The following is a 20620-nucleotide window of genomic DNA, read 5'->3' on the forward strand; positions in this document are numbered from 1 at the left end:
GACAGATCAGAAGGGACCAAGGAGACACGATCACCGTATGCGACGTGGAATGCTGGTTGCAATCCTGGAACAGAAACGCACATTAGCGGAAAAACCGATCCGAGTGCAGCGTGCGGGAGGCTTAGCTGTAATCCCCTGTGTGAGCTGCTTCAGCTTGCTCGGGTGTAAACATTAGACCCGGCGCGGTGCAGGGCGCTTGGCAAGTCTCTGTTCTCTGCGGCTTTTCTAGGATCTAAATTTATCCCAAAATTTAAAGCCTATTTATAAAAAAAAAAAAAAAAAAAAAAAAAAAGGGAGCGAATGAAATCCTAAATCCCACCTATTCAGAGATAACCCCTTTTAGTATTTTGGTGAACATCAAAACAATGTCGGGGCACCTGGGTGTGAGCCACCTGGTTAAGCTGGTGGGATCCTTCCTTTTGGCTCGGGTCAGGATCTCAGGATCATGAGACCGAGTCCCACCTCACGGTCCGCCCTCAGCAAGGAGTCTGCTGGAGATGCCCGCCCTCTGCCCCCCACCCCACTGTCATGTGCACTCATGTTCTCTCTAATATAAATAAATGAATTTTAAAAATAAAGTGTACAGTGTGATGATCTGCTATACATACATGTTGTGAAAGTATCCCCCTTGCATTGAATTGACACATCCATCACCTCACAAATTTACTTATGTATTTATTTTTGTTGTTGTCGGGAACATTTAAGTTCCACTCAGCAGATTTCAGTTACACAACAGAGGATTATATACTAGAACCACATTGTCATACATTAGATCTTGCTTATCTTGGTATGTTTGCACTCTCTTCCCAACCTACGCTTCTTACTCCTACGTTCTTGTTCTCTTTCCCCAATTAGTATGAAGACTTTGGGTTTTTTTGTTTTGGTTTGTTTGTTTGGCTTTTGTTTTTTTTCTTTTTTTTTTTTTATATGAAGACTTTGAATAAGATACTTAACCTTTCTGGTAGATCAATATTGTCATTGCCAAATTAAGGTTAAACTCTTAGAGTGTTATTTTTAAAGAGCTTAAAAATATTAAATAAATATAAAGTGATCATGTGTCTGAAGATGTATTCTCCTCATTAACAAGGGACCCAACAAGATGGTAAGCCTCATCCAAGGAGAATTGGGGAGCGCCAGGTATTTACAGTGGCTGAAAGAATGAATGCTTGAACAAGATTGCTAATATAGATACAAAATCGGTTAATATTCTCTAGCACAACAAAGCTGTAACTTTTGGGGTTACCTTTTCTATAAGGACAAAAATCATTTGCACCTCTATGAGACTAAATTCATTTATATTACTATCAGTTTTGTATACATTAAGATCTACCCTCATAGAGTTGTATAATACCTGGATGCTAAAAAATAGTAAATATGAAGTAAAAAAAAGTAAACATTCCTAGAGAATCAGAGATTCCCCGAGAGTGCATGTGAAAGAAAACCCAGCAGGACCCCAGCAGGGCAAACAAATCCCTTTGTTTATTTCCAGGTTTTGGATAATTTTTCTTAACAGAACTAAAAGTCCTATAAATTTTAAAACAAAGCTTCCTTAGAACCTTCCAATTATAAATGAGTATTTAAAGTGAACAAAAAGGAGATATGCTACGTCGATGCTTAGCCAACTGTCATCTACTCCATGCATTTTGTTCACATTGTATGAAACCAATATTTTTCCAGGGAAGAAAACTGAATGTTTTCTCCCATTTCATATTTTAATTTGAAGGTTATTAAATTCAGTCTGCCCACTTATTAATTTTTTTACATTTTAGCTTTCTTCTCTTTTGAAGTCTTTGTTGAAAATACCCTCATACAATCTGTGTTATTTATGGAGACATGGTTTGCATTTCTTTATTTTTAATAGCTTAGCAATTCCCTCCTCCATTATAAAAATACATAGAAATTTTCAGAAGATAGAAAATACAAAGAAATTTTTTTACAATACTCACAGTTCCATTTTAAGAAATGTATTTTTAACAGGTGAGAATTTTAGTTCCCAGCTCTAGTGTGTAGGAACTGGAGCCATGACCCCACTCCCCTTGCTTGTTGAATGCCAACCACATTGACTGTCTTTCAAAGTCTCTTCCTTGATTTGCTTCCTTCCACCCTTGCACACAGTGTCACACTATTTCCTTTCTGCCTGGTTCACTCTTCTCTCCTCTCTCTGCCCTCATAATATCCTACTCATCTTTCAGATCTCAGTGTGCTTCACTTCCTCAGAGAGGCCTTCCTTGACTCATTCCTCCTCCCTCCAGACTAGTAGACTTTCCTAGCATTGCATAGTATCCTGCTTAGCACTTGCGACCCATGCAATTTAACATTTGTTTCTGTGATTATTTGACTAATATTTATCTCCTGCAATATACTCTTTGCTTGGGTCTCTGTCTGATTTTGCTCACCACTTTCCCTTGAGCCCATAGGTGATCTTCAGTCATATTTTGAGTTGAATATAATATGGCCCATGTCCCCACATGTTGGAGCTGCAAGGACCGTTAACCTGAGGCTGTCAGACTGCGATTTCCTCCCTTCCCCACAGAATCATCCAGGCCCCTGAGACTTGGTAGGAGTCAGGGAACTGGACTGTGGGGTTATTGTCTTTTTCATCATGGCTCCTCATTGAGCAGTGATGCTCAGATGTATTTGTGTCTCATGACTGCTTAGGCAGTGTTGCCCCAGCTAGACTGTCTTCCACTGACAGAGGTTCCCATCTTGCTACCCACTGGGGGGATAAAGTGCCAAGAAAAGGACTCCTCTCCACCCTCCTATCCTTCCCACTCCAGTCTTCACCTTCTTTTCTGATTCTGAGGAAACTTAAATTTCCTCCTAGATTCAGCTGCTTTCCCTTCTTTATCTTCGGGGTTTCCTCAGCTGGAGCATTCCCTCCCCAACCTCCATCTTTCTGACCTGGGAAAAATCCTCTTTCATAGGCCTTTAGAAGAAGCCAATTTTTGTGGAATAGGATTAGGGAAAGATGCTACTACTGTTTAGATTTTTCAGTTACTCTGTTATACAGCTATGTGTATTTTGAAGCAAAATTGGGGCTGTGTTGTCTATCCTCTCTTATAATTCATTTTCTCCATTTACTAAATTGTGTTTCCCTATATTTTCAAATATTGAGAGCATGATTGAGAATATAGAATTCCCTAGAAAGATGTCATCTAATTTATTTAACATGGCCATTGGTGATGGGGCATTCCTGGTTCCTTAGTGTAGCAGGTACAATTCTTTGTGCCTACTTCTGGTCTTGTGTTCTGCTGACAGACCTCTCATTCTGCTCTACTGTCACACCAAATCATACTGCCCCAGGACATACTATGCTTTTTCACCTCCACCTCTCAACTCCTGGGGTTTCCTCAGCTGGAGAACTCCCTCCCCATCTGGTAGAGTCCTTATTCTTCAAACTGGTGCCATTTCCCCCTAATGCTTTTCTTAATGCACCAACCCAGGCCTAACACCCTTCTTCTGGGCTCCTAAAGCATCCACATCATGCCACTATTGTTGCAGCACATTTTCTTGGGTTTATCCTTGTGAATATTTCAGTCCTCTTTGCTAGATTTTAGGGTTTTGAGGGCAAAAAATGTGGTATATAGAGATGTTCCATAAGATATGCTGAGGAGACACAGATTATGGAGAGCACTTTTTCCCTATTGTTTCACTTGCTTGGGGGTATGTACAGCTTCTTAGGATGGTTTTCAATTTACCTGTTCTGGAATTTGTTACATTCATAATGGGGATTTCTGACATTCTTCATCTAATAAATGCAATGTTGCCCAATCCCCACGATGTTGATAAATGTTTTGGCATTTTTATTTCCTTTACCAGGTAGGCTACAGTTATAACTGTTTCTTTTACTTTGAGCAGACTTAGATGAGGATCCCAGGTTTCATGCATCCTGGCATGTTCCATCCTGCCATTTTCCAGCTCTCTTTTCCAGATTCCATCCTTTTCTGGCAAATAACCATACTCTTCCTAATGATAACAAGAATCTTTAACTCAATACATTCTTGTAGAAATGCCACAAAACTGCTTGCTTATTAAGTTTTTTCCTGTTTGTAAAACAATTCAGTAAAGCGTATTTATCATGCTCTCTCTCTCCTAGAATTGTGAGATTTCTATAACTTTTTTTAAATTCAAGTTCTGCGACTAAATATCTAGTTCAAGCTCATGCTGATCATTTTGAATTTAATGTTTCATGTTGTTTCCAATGTAAATCTGAGATTGTATTTGCCCTGAAGACAAAGGACTATGCCAAGGGTAGATACCATTTCTTTTGTATTTAGTACAACGTTGACATACATGCTCGATAAATATTGCATTAAACTTGGGTTAGGATAGTTTTTAAACAGTGATAGGGGGCAGCCCGGGTGGCTCAGTGGTTTAGTGCCGCCTTCGGCCCAGGGTGTGATCCTCGAGACCCCGGATCGAGTCCCGGCTCCCTGCGTGGAGCCTGCTTCTCCCTCTGCCTGTATCTCTGCCTCTATTCCTCTGTATCTCTCATGAACAAATAAATGGAATCTTTAAAAAAAAAAAAAAAACAGTGATAGGTTCTTTTACCATAGATTTAGTTCCATTTTATTATAAAAATCTTTGGTTGTAAGACTTGCTTAGAGCAGGATACTTGGTCATTCTATCACAGGTAGACACAGGTAGACATTAGTGTCAGCCACGTGGGGAAAGGAAGGTAGTTTGGGCTGGGGTGGTGGAGGTGGTAAGTGGAAGGATTTGAGAAACTGTGATGGATTAGTTATAGGGTGTGTGTGTGGTGTGCTGGGGTGGAGGGGAGGAGAATTCATACTTTGAATAATTGATGGCAGTTAATCTCCAAAAGATTTCTAGGTCAGAGGGCTCAACCGCCTAGACAATATGCAGATGCCGCCGCTGCCAGTTTGGGCTCTTTGCATTCCTCTTTTGTAGCTGTCGTGAAGATCCTACCCTGGGTTAATGTCTTCATACTTTTCCACACTTAACCTTTCTTGGTTACAACCAGATTCCAATTCTTCTTTCCCCCGTTTACTCTCAGTTCACCATGACCGGATTTGGGTTTTCTGGAACATCTTCAAATATTTAAGGACAGTGATTTGGGATATGTAGCATCTTCAAGTGGGTGATCTTTGCTATTCCAACGCTTTCTAGTTTCATTTTTGGAAAACCTAGAGAAAAAAGGGATGACTGAGGGGTTTCACAGGAGAATAGAAAACCTCCACCAAGAGGTAGGCACACCGCCTCTTGGAAAAGGGGACCTGTGGTTGCCACTGTTAATTGTAGATGAATAATAATAGTTACTTGTAGATGAATAATAAAAGGTAACCTTCCGAAAAGGTCACATGTAAAATCCTAATTCATAAGTTACAAGTTGAAAAGTCATAAAGGAATAGGCATTTTGACCCCCTCCGCCTCCCCTCTCCTTGTCGGTTCGAGGACCTCACCTCGGAGGTTCCCCGGGTAACATCTGAAACCTCGCACCCGCACCGGCAGAGCGGGGGAAAGCCGGGGGGGGGGGGGGAGGCCGCCCGCTCCCTAGGCCTCCTGGCAAGTTCCACAGCCACGGAAGTCGCGGGAGGCGCGCCTTGGGCGGCCCCCACCTCCGCATGCACCTGCCGGGATTCTGGGATTCTGAGCTCGTGCAGAGGCCTCCAGGGGCTTCAGGCACAAATCTGTCCCGATGGTTTCAACAACTCATGACTCTCAAAGCCGGCACAGGCGCAGTGGGCCGAAGGGACGCGTCAAGGCCAGGGGGAGGGGCAAGGAGCTCGTGTGCCCGGGCCTGCCGGGGGATCCCATCTTCTCCAGGACCTTCGGCAACGCTCCCTACGCTTAACCCCTTAGGCGGCCCTGATCTGTTTACACGGCAGCTACCGGGAGCCTGGGGAGCCGGAAGCGGGGTGGGGGAGGCAATGAGGAAGCACGTGCCTTCCGCCCGCGGAACGCGCGCGAACCACCCCCGAAGCCTTCCCGCCGGGCAATCTCCGCAGACGACTTCCGGGGAGGCGACGGGGGGGGGGTCGGGGAGGAGCGAGGGGAGAGCCCGCCTCCGGAAGGCGCCGCCCGGACTTCCGGGTACTTCCGCCCCGGCCTCCCGGAAGCCCCGCCCACCCGGCCGCTGCCCCGCCCTGTCTCTGCGCGGGCCACGGCGGCGGCATGGCGGGCGCGGACTTGCGGGCGGCGCTGGAGCAGCGGCTCGGCGCCCTGGCCATCCGTACGGAGGTCGTGGAGCACCCGGAGGTGAGACGCTGCTGCCGGAGGGGTGGGCTCCGCTGCGGCGGCCTCGGGCGGGGCCGTAACGTGCCGCGGAGACGTGGGGTCCAGCACAGTCCCCGGGCTCCAGAGCCCAGCAGGGACCCGACGGAGCATCGGAGGCCTTTCGGGACTGAGACGTTGTTGCGGGAAAACTGGACGTTTTCCTCCTGGATCGATTTGGCCACATTTCGTCTTGACGCGCTTTGACATCTTACACTGGTCAGCGTGCCCGCTCTTCGGCGTGGGTCGGGTACCAGGCCTGGGCCGTCCCCGTGGGGTCAGCGTGACCTGGTGACTTGCACCGCGCACGGGCCCCGCTAATGGTAATAGCGAGCTGTGGTCATCCTCGCGGGGTGGACGCCGTGAACGCCTTCAGCTTTGCGGATCTAACATCAAGACGACATCGCCTCCTAGGACCGTCGTCCCCGCTGCGTGGTTCACCTACTCTCCGCCGCCTTCCCTGTGCACGGGGTGGCCCGCAGCCCAGGGCCCGCCCGCCTGCCCGCTCGCCCTCGTCGTCAGAGGGGTGTGGAGGTTGTCCCGTGGTCTGGGTGTAACGGAATAGTAAGGAACAGGAATCTGGGTTGTTATGAATTTTCAGTACCAATAGCTTAAAGAAAAAAAAAAAAAACCCAAACCCCACTGTAGGAGTAGGAATGCTTGGCCAGGACACTGGCCTCAGAGGCCTTGAGATGAAGGACTGCCAGGGCCAGGCGGATTACTTGGTAATGGACTGGGAACGGGTCCCCCCAGCGACATCCACCGCACTGAGCAAGGGGAGCACGCGTACATGCATATTTTGAAACTTTTCATGTGATATTTTACAGGTGTTTACAGTTGAAGAAATGATGCCTCATATCCAGCATTTGAAAGGAGCACATAGTAAGAACTTATTTCTTAAAGACAAGAAGAAAAAAGGCTATTGGCTGGTGACTGTTCTTCATGATAGACAAATTAATTTAAATGATCTTGCCAAGCAGTTAGGTGTTGGGAGTGGAAATCTTCGGTTTGCTGATGAAACAGCCATGCTAGACAAACTGAAAGTTGGCCAAGGCTGTGCCACACCTTTGGCACTCTTCTGTGATGACGGAGATGTGAAATTTGTACTGGATTCAGCTTTTTTGGAAGGTGGACACGAAAAGGTGTACTTTCATCCAATGACCAATTCTGCAACCATGGGATTGAGCCCTGAAGACTTTCTCACATTTGTGAAAAAGACAGGACATGATCCCATAATACTACGTTTTGATGAAAACAACTAATTGGGCTGAAATTTAGGATACATTCATTTCTGAAAGTGATTTTCTTACTTGTAATTTTTAAAAAGCATTAAAAGTGATAATATTTAGTACCTTGGTTTGGTGACTAAATCATTTTAGAAGGAACACTTCCTTTCAAAGGAGCTGCTTTTTTAAAAAATTATTATTATTACTTTTTAAGTAATCTTTACACCAATGTAGGGCTCAAACTCACAACCTTGAGATCCAGAGTCACGTGTTCAACTGACTGAGCCAGTCAGGTGCCCTATAAAGGGCTGCTTTTAAAAAGACACACTGAGGTAGTTTGAGTTCAGAGTCCACCTCCGATCCCCCATGACCAATACTCACTATAGGAATGCTTTCAACAAATAAGAGATTAACAGGGGGATCCCTGGGTGGCTCAGTGGTTTGGCGCCTGGCTTTGGTTCTGGGCGCAATTCTGGAGTCCTGGGATTGAGTCCTGTGTCGGGCTCCCTGCAGGGAGCCTGTTTCTCCCTCTGCCTGTGTCTCTGCCCCTCTCTATGTCTGTCATGAATGAATGAATAAATAAAAATCTTTCTTTTAAAAAAAAGAGATTAACAACAAAACTGAGGCTAGTTAAGATTAACTATCTTACATCTTCTTTAGGGTGTTTACTTAAAAAAAGCAACTTCCAAAAATCACATGTCTACAATTACACTTACATTGTACATAGAGGGGGGAAAAGAAATATAGGAATATATTAAATTATTGATAGTGGTTATTGTTGGAGAGTGAGATTAAAGAAAGACTTGTTTAATCTTTTTCAGAGGTGAAAAAGGTGAACAAACGTGGAAAAAGTTTTCTGTCCTGTAGAGTATATGAAATTTTACTCACCCCCCCCGCCCTTCAATCATGACATCTGATACAGTATAAGAACTCAGGATTATGTATTGTCAGCACTATAGAAGCTAGTTCATAATTGTGCAGTGAGAAACCTACTTTTTCAGTTAAATTAAAACCTTCATTAGTTGAGGGTCTAGACTACACTACAGAAATATCTAGAAATCTAGTCATGAAAATTCTCATTTTCTTACAGTACAATCAAATGGAATAGTGAGGTAACCATTTTTTCCTAAGTTTACTCAAAAGTAACTTCCATCTGGTAGTGATAGTGTAGCCAATTTGTTACAAAAGGCAGAATAAGAGTAAAAACTTGTCATTTCTTGATATATAGGAGTAGAAACTACAAGTCTACTCATGACAGAATTTCTATAAAGAATGAATTTAAGTGATGTGGAATTAGTAAGATTTTCCATAAATGATAACATTCTAAGATGCCATGTTACTTTTTACCTGCTATTTACTACCTCTCTAGGAGGGAATTTTAGGTTGCTTTGCACATAAAATGAAAGTTTAATGAATAGAATCAAAGACACTGAGGATAGTAGACAGTGCCCTTCCCATCTTCTACTGAAAACAGGCTCCGAGAGACTAACCTGCCCAAGAATACACAGCTGGTTGCCTCAAACATTCTGCCTCCCAAAGGCTATAAATGAAAATGAAAGACACTGCTTTGTGCAATATATTATTGTATTTAAACCTATATGGGATTGACAGAACTGAGAGTCCATTCTTTTCCCAAACTTCCAATACTCATCTCTAAAAGATTTAGACAGAATCATCTCAACAATGTTATAGGTTATGTCTGAAAGACGGTTTCCAGGTCAAAGGGAAAGGCTAAAGATAATATTTAGCTAAATTATATGTTACGATTTTTAAATGATTAACCACTTGTTATAAAAATCACCTGTTTTATTTCTTTTTATATCAATCAGTTTAAGTGAATGTTAAGCCAACTTAATTTTTTTAGGAGTAATAAAGTTAAAACTAAAATGAAAAATGAAATGTTTTTAAAAAGACAAATCAACCAAATGATGGTTTGTTACGAACTGGATTCCTGTGGCTGACAACAGGTATTACCAAGAAATCATCACTGCTATTCAACTCCAAATCCCTCAGTAGCATTACTTTTAAAGGAAATGTTACAGCTTTTATATTATTTGATTTGGTATTTAATAACAATTTTAAGTACAACGGCAAACATTGAAAGAGAACCCTTAATAGAAAAGAAAAAGACCATTTAAAATCAGGTTTTGTTAAAGGGTGTTGTAAGTGCAACTTTATCCATAAGCATTCCTTTTAAGGCATTTTCACTCTTGTCCAAATATCTCAACATGTACATCAAGGTTTATATCACAAAATGGGCTCCTTTTGTATTACTCATTCAAGGCTTAAAGAAAAAATACATCTCAGGACTAAGTGTAGCAGAAAAGAAAAACACAAGAATTCACTTTTCTCATAAAAGTAACTTAAAATACAAAGTCATTGAGCATACATTATTACTCCTCATTGTAATTCCAGATTTGGTACAGTATCTTTTTTACTTCCTGACATAAACTGTTAAGACAGTGCGGGCTGTAATACTTCATTTGTGAGGTGGCTGCAATTCCATAGTATGCACAGTGATTTTTTTTTTTTTAATAGGCTCTTACCATGCCTTGCATGAAAGGTGCTACATACAAACCTGTTACATGAACTCTTTGGTAACCACCAGTTCAAAAACATGGACCAAACCTTTCCACATGGCCAGATCTGAAGCACTTTATTGGAGCTCTTTGCTGAAGCTACTACCCTGTATATTAATTCTTCAGTTTCCTAGGGGGGTTAGGTGTTGATTTAGAAGACAGCCAGACAAAAAGCATGTCAGGCCCTAGTCAGGAAAGTGGCCCAGTAGGTTCCTAGGTAACCATACTATTTTGTTTGGCAGAAGCAGTTTAAGGGAAAGGAGTGACTTCCTACTAAGTTTGCTTCTTAATCTTTTGGAGAATGTAAAATATTCATGAGGTTATTATCTAGTCCTTTCTTGAAATGGTATGGAAAAGGTGATGAATATAATTGAGAATATTCCTACTTTTGCTGTCTCGAGTGTTCCCTTGGTTGTCTCTAACTGCACTTTCTCAAGGTCAGCCTCCTCATCCTCAGATTCCAAACTATATAGGCCGCCCCTAAACATGTTCTGTGTGAAGCAATAATGTGCTGCTTAAGTCAACAGGTTCTCTATTTTAGGACATTAGTGTTCTGGAGAGGTCAAGGTATGGTATGAGTCACCCTTACTGGGCCACTTCCTATTCATTAAATTCCAACTTTCAGTAACTGTCCTGGGATGTGTCCTAGTTGTGCAAATTAGATGCTAGTTAATATAAATCTAAGTTACCCACTTACTGTATTTAGCTAAAACATAACTTCTATATTTACTTTCAATTTACCCACCTAAAAATGAATTTACATTTTTTACATGCAAGTATCTCCAGACTGCCATGATGCCCATTATCAATTTGATACTTGAATCTGGGGAGTCACAATGGAGAGAGATGTTTCAAAGTCTAGAGAATACGTTTTAAATATGTCTGTTGTGCAATAGTTGTATTTTAGTAAGAATCCTTTGTATTTACATTTACATAGCACCTTTCATCCAAGAATTTAAAAGTGATTTAATTTTACAGCATTATTTGGCGGCAAAACCTAAGTTAATGGTGGCATTAAGTTAAGTAAGTCCAAGTTCTCTAAATTCCTTTTTAATTTCTGGTCAACTATACATGCGGTCTTCCTTTTCATTAATAGTCTTTCTGAAAGTAGACTATGAACACAATACTGCTAACTGGTCTACCAAAAAGAGAGAAGGAGAGGGAGAGAGGGAAAGGGGAAGAGGAGAAAAAGAGGGAAGGGAGGCAGGGAGAGAGACACACACATTTCTCAGGGCTACTAGGTTAGTGATGAAACATAGTTCCTAAACCACACACTACGAATATGGAATTATTCCAAAAAGATTTTTAGAGCTGGTAATGAGAGCCTAAGAAGTATACTGTTAAAATAAAAAAGTCATTTTCTTTCTGACTTCAGACCTTTAAGATTATTCTGATATTCATGTTAAATAATGAATGTGCATTAATAAGTATCATATCAATGCATTTTTTGATTTCATAAGAAAATAAAACTGTGATATAAAATTGAAGCTACAAAAAAACTGATGTTTCCCTGGGTTAACTAAATCTACTTTTTTTGTGCTTCTTTCAAATGTTTAAGTTAACAAATGCATACAAATATTTCAAAAGTACCAATAACAGTTACCAACTTTAATGTAATATTATAAAGGACGAAAACAGAAAAGTTCTTATTAATACGTGATAACCTTAAAAATAAATGAGTTCTTGGCAAAATGCAGATCATAGTAAATTATTTACACTTTTTTTTTTTTGCCATAAGAAAACTTCTTAAGCAACAGTCAGCTCTCATGTAAAAAACAAACACACATACATAACCCAATACTAAAGAAGGGAAATGAATTTAAACACAACAGCATTATCTTGGGAATGTGATTTGCTGGAAAACCACCTTACTAAAAAAGTTTCAGAAAAACACTCTTTTTAATTATCTTGGATCCATGTGTGAATGCTTAGTGTTGCTTAATGGGGAATACAGAAAGATTAATATTACTGTAAATTTTTTATAGCTCCTATTTTTCAGATTTATCTTATAAACTGAATTTCTTTTGCAGTGCATCAAAATAATTGGTTAAAAAAAAAGAAAGAATATCAACACATGCAGTCTGCTAACCAAATAAGGCTCTGACATGCCAAAACAATGTTCTCTGTATCTTGATATATAGTACATTCCACAACATACTACAGCATTTAATTTAGATTTATACAACTAAATATAAATGGCTAGAATTTGGCTAATACTTAGCAGAAGCATTAAGCAAACATGGATAAATTCATAAACAAATGACGAAAGAAGTAGATTGTTCTTGGAGTACTTCTTGAAATCCTAATACCTTGGTCCTTAGTGAGAGAACATCCTTTATTCGGTAGATCTTAACAATGTATAGTAAGTCCTAAAAACCTTCTAAAAATTTTGGCAGTTGACTCCAGTAGTGCTCCTTGATTCAAGGAAGGAATGAAGGTTTTGTATTTCTTGCCTGCTCTAGTCACGAAGGATTGTTTAAAGTCTCCTTAAAGATTTTTAAAATGATTCCTATAGTTGGGTGTCTTGTTACTTCAGAAATAAAGGCTTCACACTGAGAAACTGAAGGACACTTTTCTCTCTGTATTTAGTTGGAAGGTAGAAAGAAAGAAAATATAAGAAAAGCTTGAAGATAAGAGAGAGATAAAATACAGAGCAGCCACTGTAAGAACAACATGCACCAGATATTTCTTCTATAGAAATGAGAAAGTGACAGAAAGAGACAATTTTTCTTTGAGTGGCTCTTCATAGAAAAGGTTATTCCTTGTTTATTCTCAATTATCAAAAACATTGTGGGAAAATTGTATTCTACCAAAAAAAAAAAAAAAAAGACTTCAAATTAAAAAAGGGATTCCTAAAACATTACTCACTAGTAAAATTAAATTAAGAAAAAAAATTTTTTAAAGGTTTGTTTCCTGCACTGACAGGCAAAAACTTACAGCAATCAATAAATCTTGCTTGACTAGTATGTAGGACAGAAAGTCATGAAATAAGCAAGCAATATTTACATCTGTTAATGCAATGTGCACTTGTTCTTATACGTAACACGGTTAGTTTGTATAAATGAGATTAATCTCATTTACATTTTAAGCAAGAAACTCACCACTGGGCCCACATGTCATGTAGTGGGTAATAGAATTAGGAGCTTTGTTGCTCCCTAGACCTGCTTTTTGAATTTCTGCTTTCTTGTACTTTGTCCACATCTGCAGGAGAAAAGCATTTCATGTTATTTAATCAAAGGTTAAACATATAATTCATGAAATTAAGAAACTAACGAACTCTTGTTGAGTAGGGCAAGGAGAAAGCATCTAACTCTGGGAAATTTATTAATCTGAAGGACACCTTATTACTTAAAGACTGATTATTGTATTTTAAAAGCCAGAAATAATATACTTGTGTCCTTTTAGTAGCATCAGATAGGTTTACTCACTATGTTTATTTACTAAATGGTCACAAATAGTTTTAAAATACAAAATAATCTTGCATGCAGCCACAGAAACATCCACAATGAAGTATTTGTTTTCTTTACTGAGAAAAATTTTATAGGCAGATAATATGCCTACTTTCACTATTACAGCTAAAACTACTTTGGTCAAAGGGGACCCAATGCCTAATAATGTCAGTTTACAATGTCATGCAAATAATAAGGGTATGATTTCTAGAAACTCAGGACAGGAATGTGAAAACTCTGAGTTTCACCTAAAATCAAGGTACTGAATCTCCAAGTAGTTTTCCAAGTAATCCTTTATAAGTCATAGGATATTAGAGGAACAAAGTGCAGCTGCTCAATTGAGTCAGAGTTGTTTAATTTTTATCTTTAAAAACAATAATAAAGAAGCTAAAATACTGGTGCATCTTTTTAAGACTTAAAGTAAGCAGTATGTTGATTTTTTAAAGTTTGGGAAACACTGGCTCTATATGAATTTTAACGTTATTCCCATGCTAGAAATTTGATTCCAAGTGCTATAAAGAAACATAAGAAACTGCTATTTTGAAAAAATTTTCTGACTTCACGGCAGATGAAAGTTCCTGGAGGAAGTCGAGACTGTATTCTCACAGACAATCCTCAAGACACACGGACATGGAATGGATCTGTCTTACATATACAGTGTGTATGGTATGCTCCTTTTGAAAACATATATACTATACTATAAACTATAGCAACTTGTGTTGGAAATACTTCTTTCCTTTAAAATAACCGCACAATTTTAATATAATAGCACAGGATTTCTCAATGTATTTTGCATATATAAGTTTAATACTTTAAATTTAAAGTGTATGGCCAGATTTATATCTAAAGAGTTGAAGTGGTTATGAAGTAATTCTTGATTCAAAGTGGAAAAGAATTAACACTAATTATTACATTTTATTCACTTGGCCCCCATCTAATCTCATTTATATTTACCATTAAATTTTATTATTAGGTAATAAAAAAAAAAGAAGAGATGCCAAAAACATTTTTAATGTTAGGACTGATGATGAAACAACAGACAATAAAATAAGATAGATGTATCATGGTCAAAGTATATTAGGTGGCACTAAAAAATAAGAAAATTTTCTGATTGTGCTTATGTGATTATCTGCAGTAGAACCATTTTTAGTTAATAGCTAGCTGTGAGAAAATAAAAGTCAAAAATAAAAATGGAGGGATGCCTGGGTGGCTCAGTGGTTGAGCAGATGCCTTTCGCTCAGGGCGTGATCCTGGGGCCTGGGGTGGAGTCCCACATCGGGCTCCCTGTGGTGAGGCTGCTTCTCCCTCTGCCTATGTCTCTGCCTCTCTCTGTGTGTCTCTCATGAATAAAAGAATAAAATAAAAATGGAGAAGCTTTAGCCCCCACAATGATCTTGTTTAAGTTCTTGAGAATGGCTTAATTTAAAGGACAGAAATTTCATTAAGCAAAGATTCTCTATAGATTCTATTTCTTCGGCCCATTAACAATAATAATTTAATATAACAACATTTATAAAACAGTAACTTTCTCCCCATTTAGAAAGTTACATTTCAAAAAATTCCTTTTCATGGGATCCCTGGGTGGCGCAGCGGTTTGGCGCCTGCCTTTGACCCAGGGCGCGATCCTGGAGACCTGGGATCGAATCCCACGTCGGGCTCCCGGTGCATGGAGCCTGCTTCTCCCTCTGCCTGTGTCTCTGCCTCTCTCTCTCTCTCTCTCTCTGTGACTATCATAAATAAATAAATAAAAATTTAAACAAAACAAAACAAAACAAAAAATTCCTTTTCAGATACCAGGCTGAGTTATTAGCAGTAATATTTAGGCTGAATCAAAACAGCAAAAACATTCCAGAGAAAGGGCTAACACACACAACTCTAGAAGTAAGTGAATCAGGGTTATGGCTTTGTTTTGTTTTATTTTGTTTTTTTAAGTTATGGGAGTTACAGATTCAAGTTTAGCTGATTCTGCTTTATTTTTTATTTATTTTTTTTAATATTTATTTATTTATGATAGTCACACACAGAGAGAGAGGCAGAGACACAGGCAGAGGGAGAAGCAGGCTCCATGCACCGGGAGCCCGACGTGGGATTTGATCCCGGGTCTCCAGGATCGCGCCCCGGGCCAAAGGCAGGTGCCAAACCCCTGCGCCACCCAGGGATCCCTGATTCTGCTTTAAAAGTGTTATGAACACAGCAAGATAATTTTAAAGTTTATGACACTGGAGTCAGACTTAGAAAACATTTTATCTTATTATGGTTATTTCTTTAGCTAAAAGTTTATATTTATTTGTAGTTCTAAAATTTGTTCCACTAAAAACACACTTGTTTATTTAAATTCTAATGTTAATTTTATTTTAGTACAATGTACTCATTTAAAAAGCTGTTTTAAGGACACACACATATAATTTAATAAATATATTATAGAAGCAACAATCCTCACTACTTTGTAAACTTACTACCCTTTTTGAACAGAAGTAAAAATGCAAATTTCCAACACATTGAGTATTATTTGATTTATTTCTTTGAATCTATATAAAAAAAGAGCTGGCAAAACTAATGTATTAACTGATTCCAAGTAAAAAAATGTCATCTTGAAGGAAAGATGGTCCTTGAGTTCTTACATTTATCAGATGAAGGAAAATGAGGAAACAATACAAATGGTCCTAGTCACTATATAAGTAACATGTAAATCTGATGGGGTTTTTAAAGAATTACACTAAATTTATGAATATCAACAATGTTTTAAATCTGAACAATTATATAAATTGGGCAGTAGTTAATTGCTACAGAAAGTGTTAATGGAGTTACTATTTCTTTGAAAATAAAACAGCAGGACAGAAGACATAGTTAAATGGCAAAAGAAAATGACATCTTTTTACATAGTTTCCTTAACACTGTACATGTGCAATATGAAGTGCACATTCTGGGGGAGAAAAGGAGTAAAAGGAAAAGAGGGAAGGAAGAGGAGCAAAAAAGGAGGGAGGGAGAAAATGAGCATTCTTTTTTGGGAGCAACGAAGTAATTATGACTTGGAGATGCCTTCTTGATAATTATAGCATGCAACTATTTTAAGGTGCTTCCAGGTATCAAAGTAACAATCTCTTATCGGGTGACAAGAAATGTGAAAGAGGAGCATGTATTGTTAAGGTATTTTAAGTCATGCAGAAAATGTACAATGCAATTAATATATCATGCAGGCTTTGGTGTGGTTACACATTCATATTTACATACATGCCATCATGTACAAGTGAATACTATGCCACAATTTAAAAATAAAAATATAAGCCTAGCTAAATTATACTTTTCAACAGCAGCTCTTCAAATCAGATTAGAGAAGCACAGTGCATATCAAGTCACATCAGTATTATATTGTGCAGTTTTGATTATACACAACCATATTCATACCAAACAGTCTGATTATCTTCAGAAACCAATGCAGCTTCTGTGTCATCAGGATAGAAGCATGCAGGAGTACTAAGATTATTGCTATCTGCAGAAGACTGTGGGTTACTGCTACTAGGGCTCTGATTATCAGATAACTGTTCATTATCTTTCTTTGTAGCTTTATCCAAAGAGGCAGAAGCCTGGTCAGTTACTCTGGTGATTGGCCTGGGAGGTAACCCACTTATGTTACTAACTAGTTCTGTATTCAGGGATAAAAATGGCTGAGATGGATGAGCCACAGTAAATGACTGTACACTACTATCTTTAGCTGATATTCCAAATCCATCATTAGACATACTGATAATGGCAAAAGTTTGGTTTTGAAAATGTGACTTTTCGGTTCTTGAGTGTCTAGCCTGGACAAACAGAGACTTGGGTTTATCTGTAGCTAAATCATTTTGTGCATGAGAACCTACAGCATGGATTGGAGTATGAAGTGTATGAGAGGACCACTGGTGTAAAAGGTACTCACTAGATGCTGCAGTGATGCTGCTATCAGCAGTAGCTGGTGGTGAATCAACTGATATAGGTAGTCTACTGTCCTTGGTCAAAAAATCATGGATGCTTGTCCTTCGAGTAGTTCCTTCAGCAGTAGAGATCACACTGCTTGCACGAGGTAAAGTGGCATAAGGATTACTATCTTTTGATTGTCGTGATAGAGAAGTTTCTTTTACTAATTTTATCTTTCCTTGAGTGCCTAGTGTAGGTTTTCCTGGAGAGCTAATCAAGTAGGCATCTTCAGTCTTTCGAGGACCGGGTCTCACAAATTGTTCAGGCTTACTTGTCCGTCTATCGTAGAAGTCTCCTGGGGTTTTTCCACTTACCGACCTGGCCAGACCACAGCTAACTGGTTTGTTTTTTCCCAAAAAGTCAGAAGAAACAGACAAACTTTTCATTACTTCATCTAAAAGATTTTCTTGACTTGAGGATTTTATCTGTTAAAAAAGATATCACAGATTAGTGAATGCAGCCAAGCTTTTACTTTCCTGATATGTTAGACTGTGTGATATAAAATTGCTTGGAAGCACCCCTTAACTTAAAAAGAAGCTCTATAGTTCAGTCACAGAAGTTTAACTTGCAGTGTCAATCTAAATTAAAGTCCCAGCAGATAAGACTAACCTGTATTGAGGTAAGCTTGTTGCTTTCTTCTAAAAACTGCTGTAGAGTAACAACTTCACTTCCAGGGGAACCAGTTTTGATCTTGTGATGTGCTCGACTCTCTAATGATTCAGGCATTTTGTGCTGGAGCATTGGACTTGATCTGGTCTGTCTTTTCAAGTACTGGATTGGACTGCTACCACTGCTGGACCAAGCCTCATGATCATGAAGCAGGCTAAATTCTCCACTGCTGTGGCTTTGTGGCCTGCTTTGGATATTAACCGCACCTGCTTTTGGAGTAAATGGTGTGTTAACAGTTCAGTAACAGAAATGAGATAAAAAATATTTAAGTAATAACATTTGTTGACTGGATTCTTACAAATAGCTAAACTGAATTTCAAACTTTATTTAGAAATGGTTAGTAAACTGTGTTAATCTTTCATCAGTCTAACATTGTCTACCCTAGTCTTGTCTCATTTTGACAAATATTTTAAGTTCTACAAGGGCAAGTACTTGCTTTCTCCTCTACACTCAGAGCTAAACTACAAAGCAGGCACTCAATGCATCTGGATGAATAAGTGAATAAAAAAAATAAGTAAATAATACATTTTTTAAAATTCAGGTTTAGGTAACTTTCACAACTTAGAACAAAATATGATTATATTAATGTTAAATTATTTCAGAATGTTAAAACCAGAACAAAAATTCAGAAGTTAAAAAATTCTAATTCTTTGTCTCTCTATGAAATTTTCATTCTTTATTTGAAGGTATCTCTGCTCATCCTGAATGAATATAACCTTAAAGAAGTTTTTCCTAAGATTTAAATAGTAGGCATATAAAGGAAAACCAATGGAGATATGATATAGTTACTTAGCAAATTCTAGTAAAAATACAAAATCAAATATGTTTTGTATTTTATTCTTTAATGTCCTAATCATCTCTGATTGTTCCTTCTTTTCACTTTTGGTATGTGGCTATATAGCCTTAAAAGACTCAACTGAAGGCAGCCCTGGTGGCGCAGTGGTTTAGCACCGCCTGCAGCCCAGGGTGTGATCCTGGGATTGATTCCTGGGAATCGATTCCCACATCAGGCTCCTTGCATGGAGCCTGCTTCTCCCTCTGCCTGTGTCTCTGCCTCCTCTCTCTCTCTGTGTTGCTCGTGAGCAGATACATAAAATCTTAAAAAAAAAAAAAAAAAAAAAGACTCAACTGAGCTTGAGCAACTGTATAGAATGCAAATTACTAGTTCTGGAAAAAAGCTCCCTAATGTTTATGCTATTCTTCATGTGGATTCTAATTGATAGCAAACTTTATAGATATAGTATCAAGATGGAAATACAACTTTCCATGGTTTCCTAATCATAGAAAGTAAAGGGGGTCATGAAAGAATTTGGCTCAAGTTATATAACATTTTATAAACGGAAGATTTTCTTAAATTTTCAAATCAGAAAAGAAATATTTCATATTTTCAGACTAAATTTTTCTACTGGGTATAAGAACATGATTATAAAAATGAAAAAAACAATCCCTTCTTTGAGATCAGATTTCTCAAAGCACTGTAACAGAGTCATAGCATTAATGATAAAATAACAACTGAGACAAAATGATTTTATAATATAAAAAGCAACGGAACACATGTATTTGTTATAATTTGACAATTCCGGACTACAGAGAATAACTACTTTAACCAACTTTAATAATTTATTAAACAATTCCTGAATCCAAGTAGGCAGTACACCTTAGAGGAAAAAAGGCCTCTAGACGTTTGCATAAAAACCTCACCTTGGAAGGCATATTAAAAAATTAAGAAAAAAAGTCTTGAGGTAATGCTTTATATAAGTTATGTGCATCCATTTGTCTTTTGTTATACACAAACACAACTGTCTTCTTGAATTAAAAAATGATTTCCCCTTATTTCAAGAATAAATTAAGCTATAATTATTTCTAAAACAGTTTCTGTAATGTGAGTTCAACATACATGCCTCATGAGAAATGGACAACCATTTTCAGGACAAAGACAAAACATAAGAAAAATAAGGACCTAAAGATATTTTTGAAGCTAAAAATTACATAAAAATATTCTGTCTGTGAAGATGCAAAATGGAAACCAAAATAACTGCTCCTGTTTTTACATTTATATATATTGTATACATTGTATTACAATGTAAAAATATAAAATGTGTGAACTATGTTCCAAACTTAGATGATCTGGATTTCATACTTTACCCCAGAAATTTCATCAATCTTCTAACTATAAAATCTGGAAATGGATGAACAATATTAATAAATTTACCTACAGCATGCATACCTTTGACTTCATGGAGTGAAGCATTATTATTACTATTGCTAGTGGATGTTCTGCTGCTATCAAGGCTGGCTGGTCTTGAAGCTAAATGAAAAAATCAGGAGACAGTGTGATAAAACTTCTATACATTGGAAGTTTTGGCTAATGACATTGAGCTTTTACATTCTGATCACAGAATGCTTTGAGGAAGCAATCATGCATACTATCACAGGCTGAGCATGCCCACAGAGTTGACTCTTACAGATTAGAGAGCAAATACATTTCCAGATAGTTCAGTTAGACACT

At 38.4% G+C, this 20620-nt stretch overlaps 2 protein-coding genes across 13 annotated transcripts in view; one reads left to right on the forward strand and one right to left on the reverse strand.

Annotated features, from left to right (window-relative positions):
* Positions 1-4553: 4553 nt before the first annotated feature.
* CCDC88A (coiled-coil and HOOK domain protein 88A) overlaps positions 4554-20620 on the reverse strand; it is a 139706-nt gene continuing 123639 nt past the window's right edge. For 5 of the 12 annotated variants that reach the window (XM_077915429.1, XM_077915430.1, XM_077915427.1 and 2 more), the window contains 3 exons: positions 20339-20419; positions 18052-18320; positions 15987-17867 (listed from right to left, as the gene is read on the reverse strand). In XM_077915429.1, the coding sequence (XP_077771555.1) occupies positions 16872-17867; positions 18052-18320; positions 20339-20419 (1346 nt within the window). In that variant the 3' untranslated portion in view covers positions 15987-16871. Of the gene's footprint in view, positions 5148-9605; positions 12619-13140; positions 13241-15986; positions 17868-18051; positions 18321-20338; positions 20420-20620 lie in introns of those variants that run through there. The other 7 variants (XM_077915435.1, XM_077915438.1, XM_077915439.1 and 4 more) reach the window with 3 other exon arrangements.
* LOC144324164 (prolyl-tRNA synthetase associated domain-containing protein 1) lies at positions 6063-7585 on the forward strand. Its single transcript, XM_077915441.1, has 2 exons — positions 6063-6219; positions 7062-7585. Exons 1-2 carry the CDS (start codon positions 6136-6138, stop codon positions 7494-7496), a joined length of 519 nt encoding a protein of 172 aa, XP_077771567.1. The 5' UTR covers positions 6063-6135; the 3' UTR covers positions 7497-7585.

This window comes from Canis aureus, chromosome 11, assembly GCF_053574225.1.
Source record: "Canis aureus isolate CA01 chromosome 11, VMU_Caureus_v.1.0, whole genome shotgun sequence".
Lineage (NCBI taxonomy): Eukaryota > Metazoa > Chordata > Mammalia > Carnivora > Canidae > Canis > Canis aureus.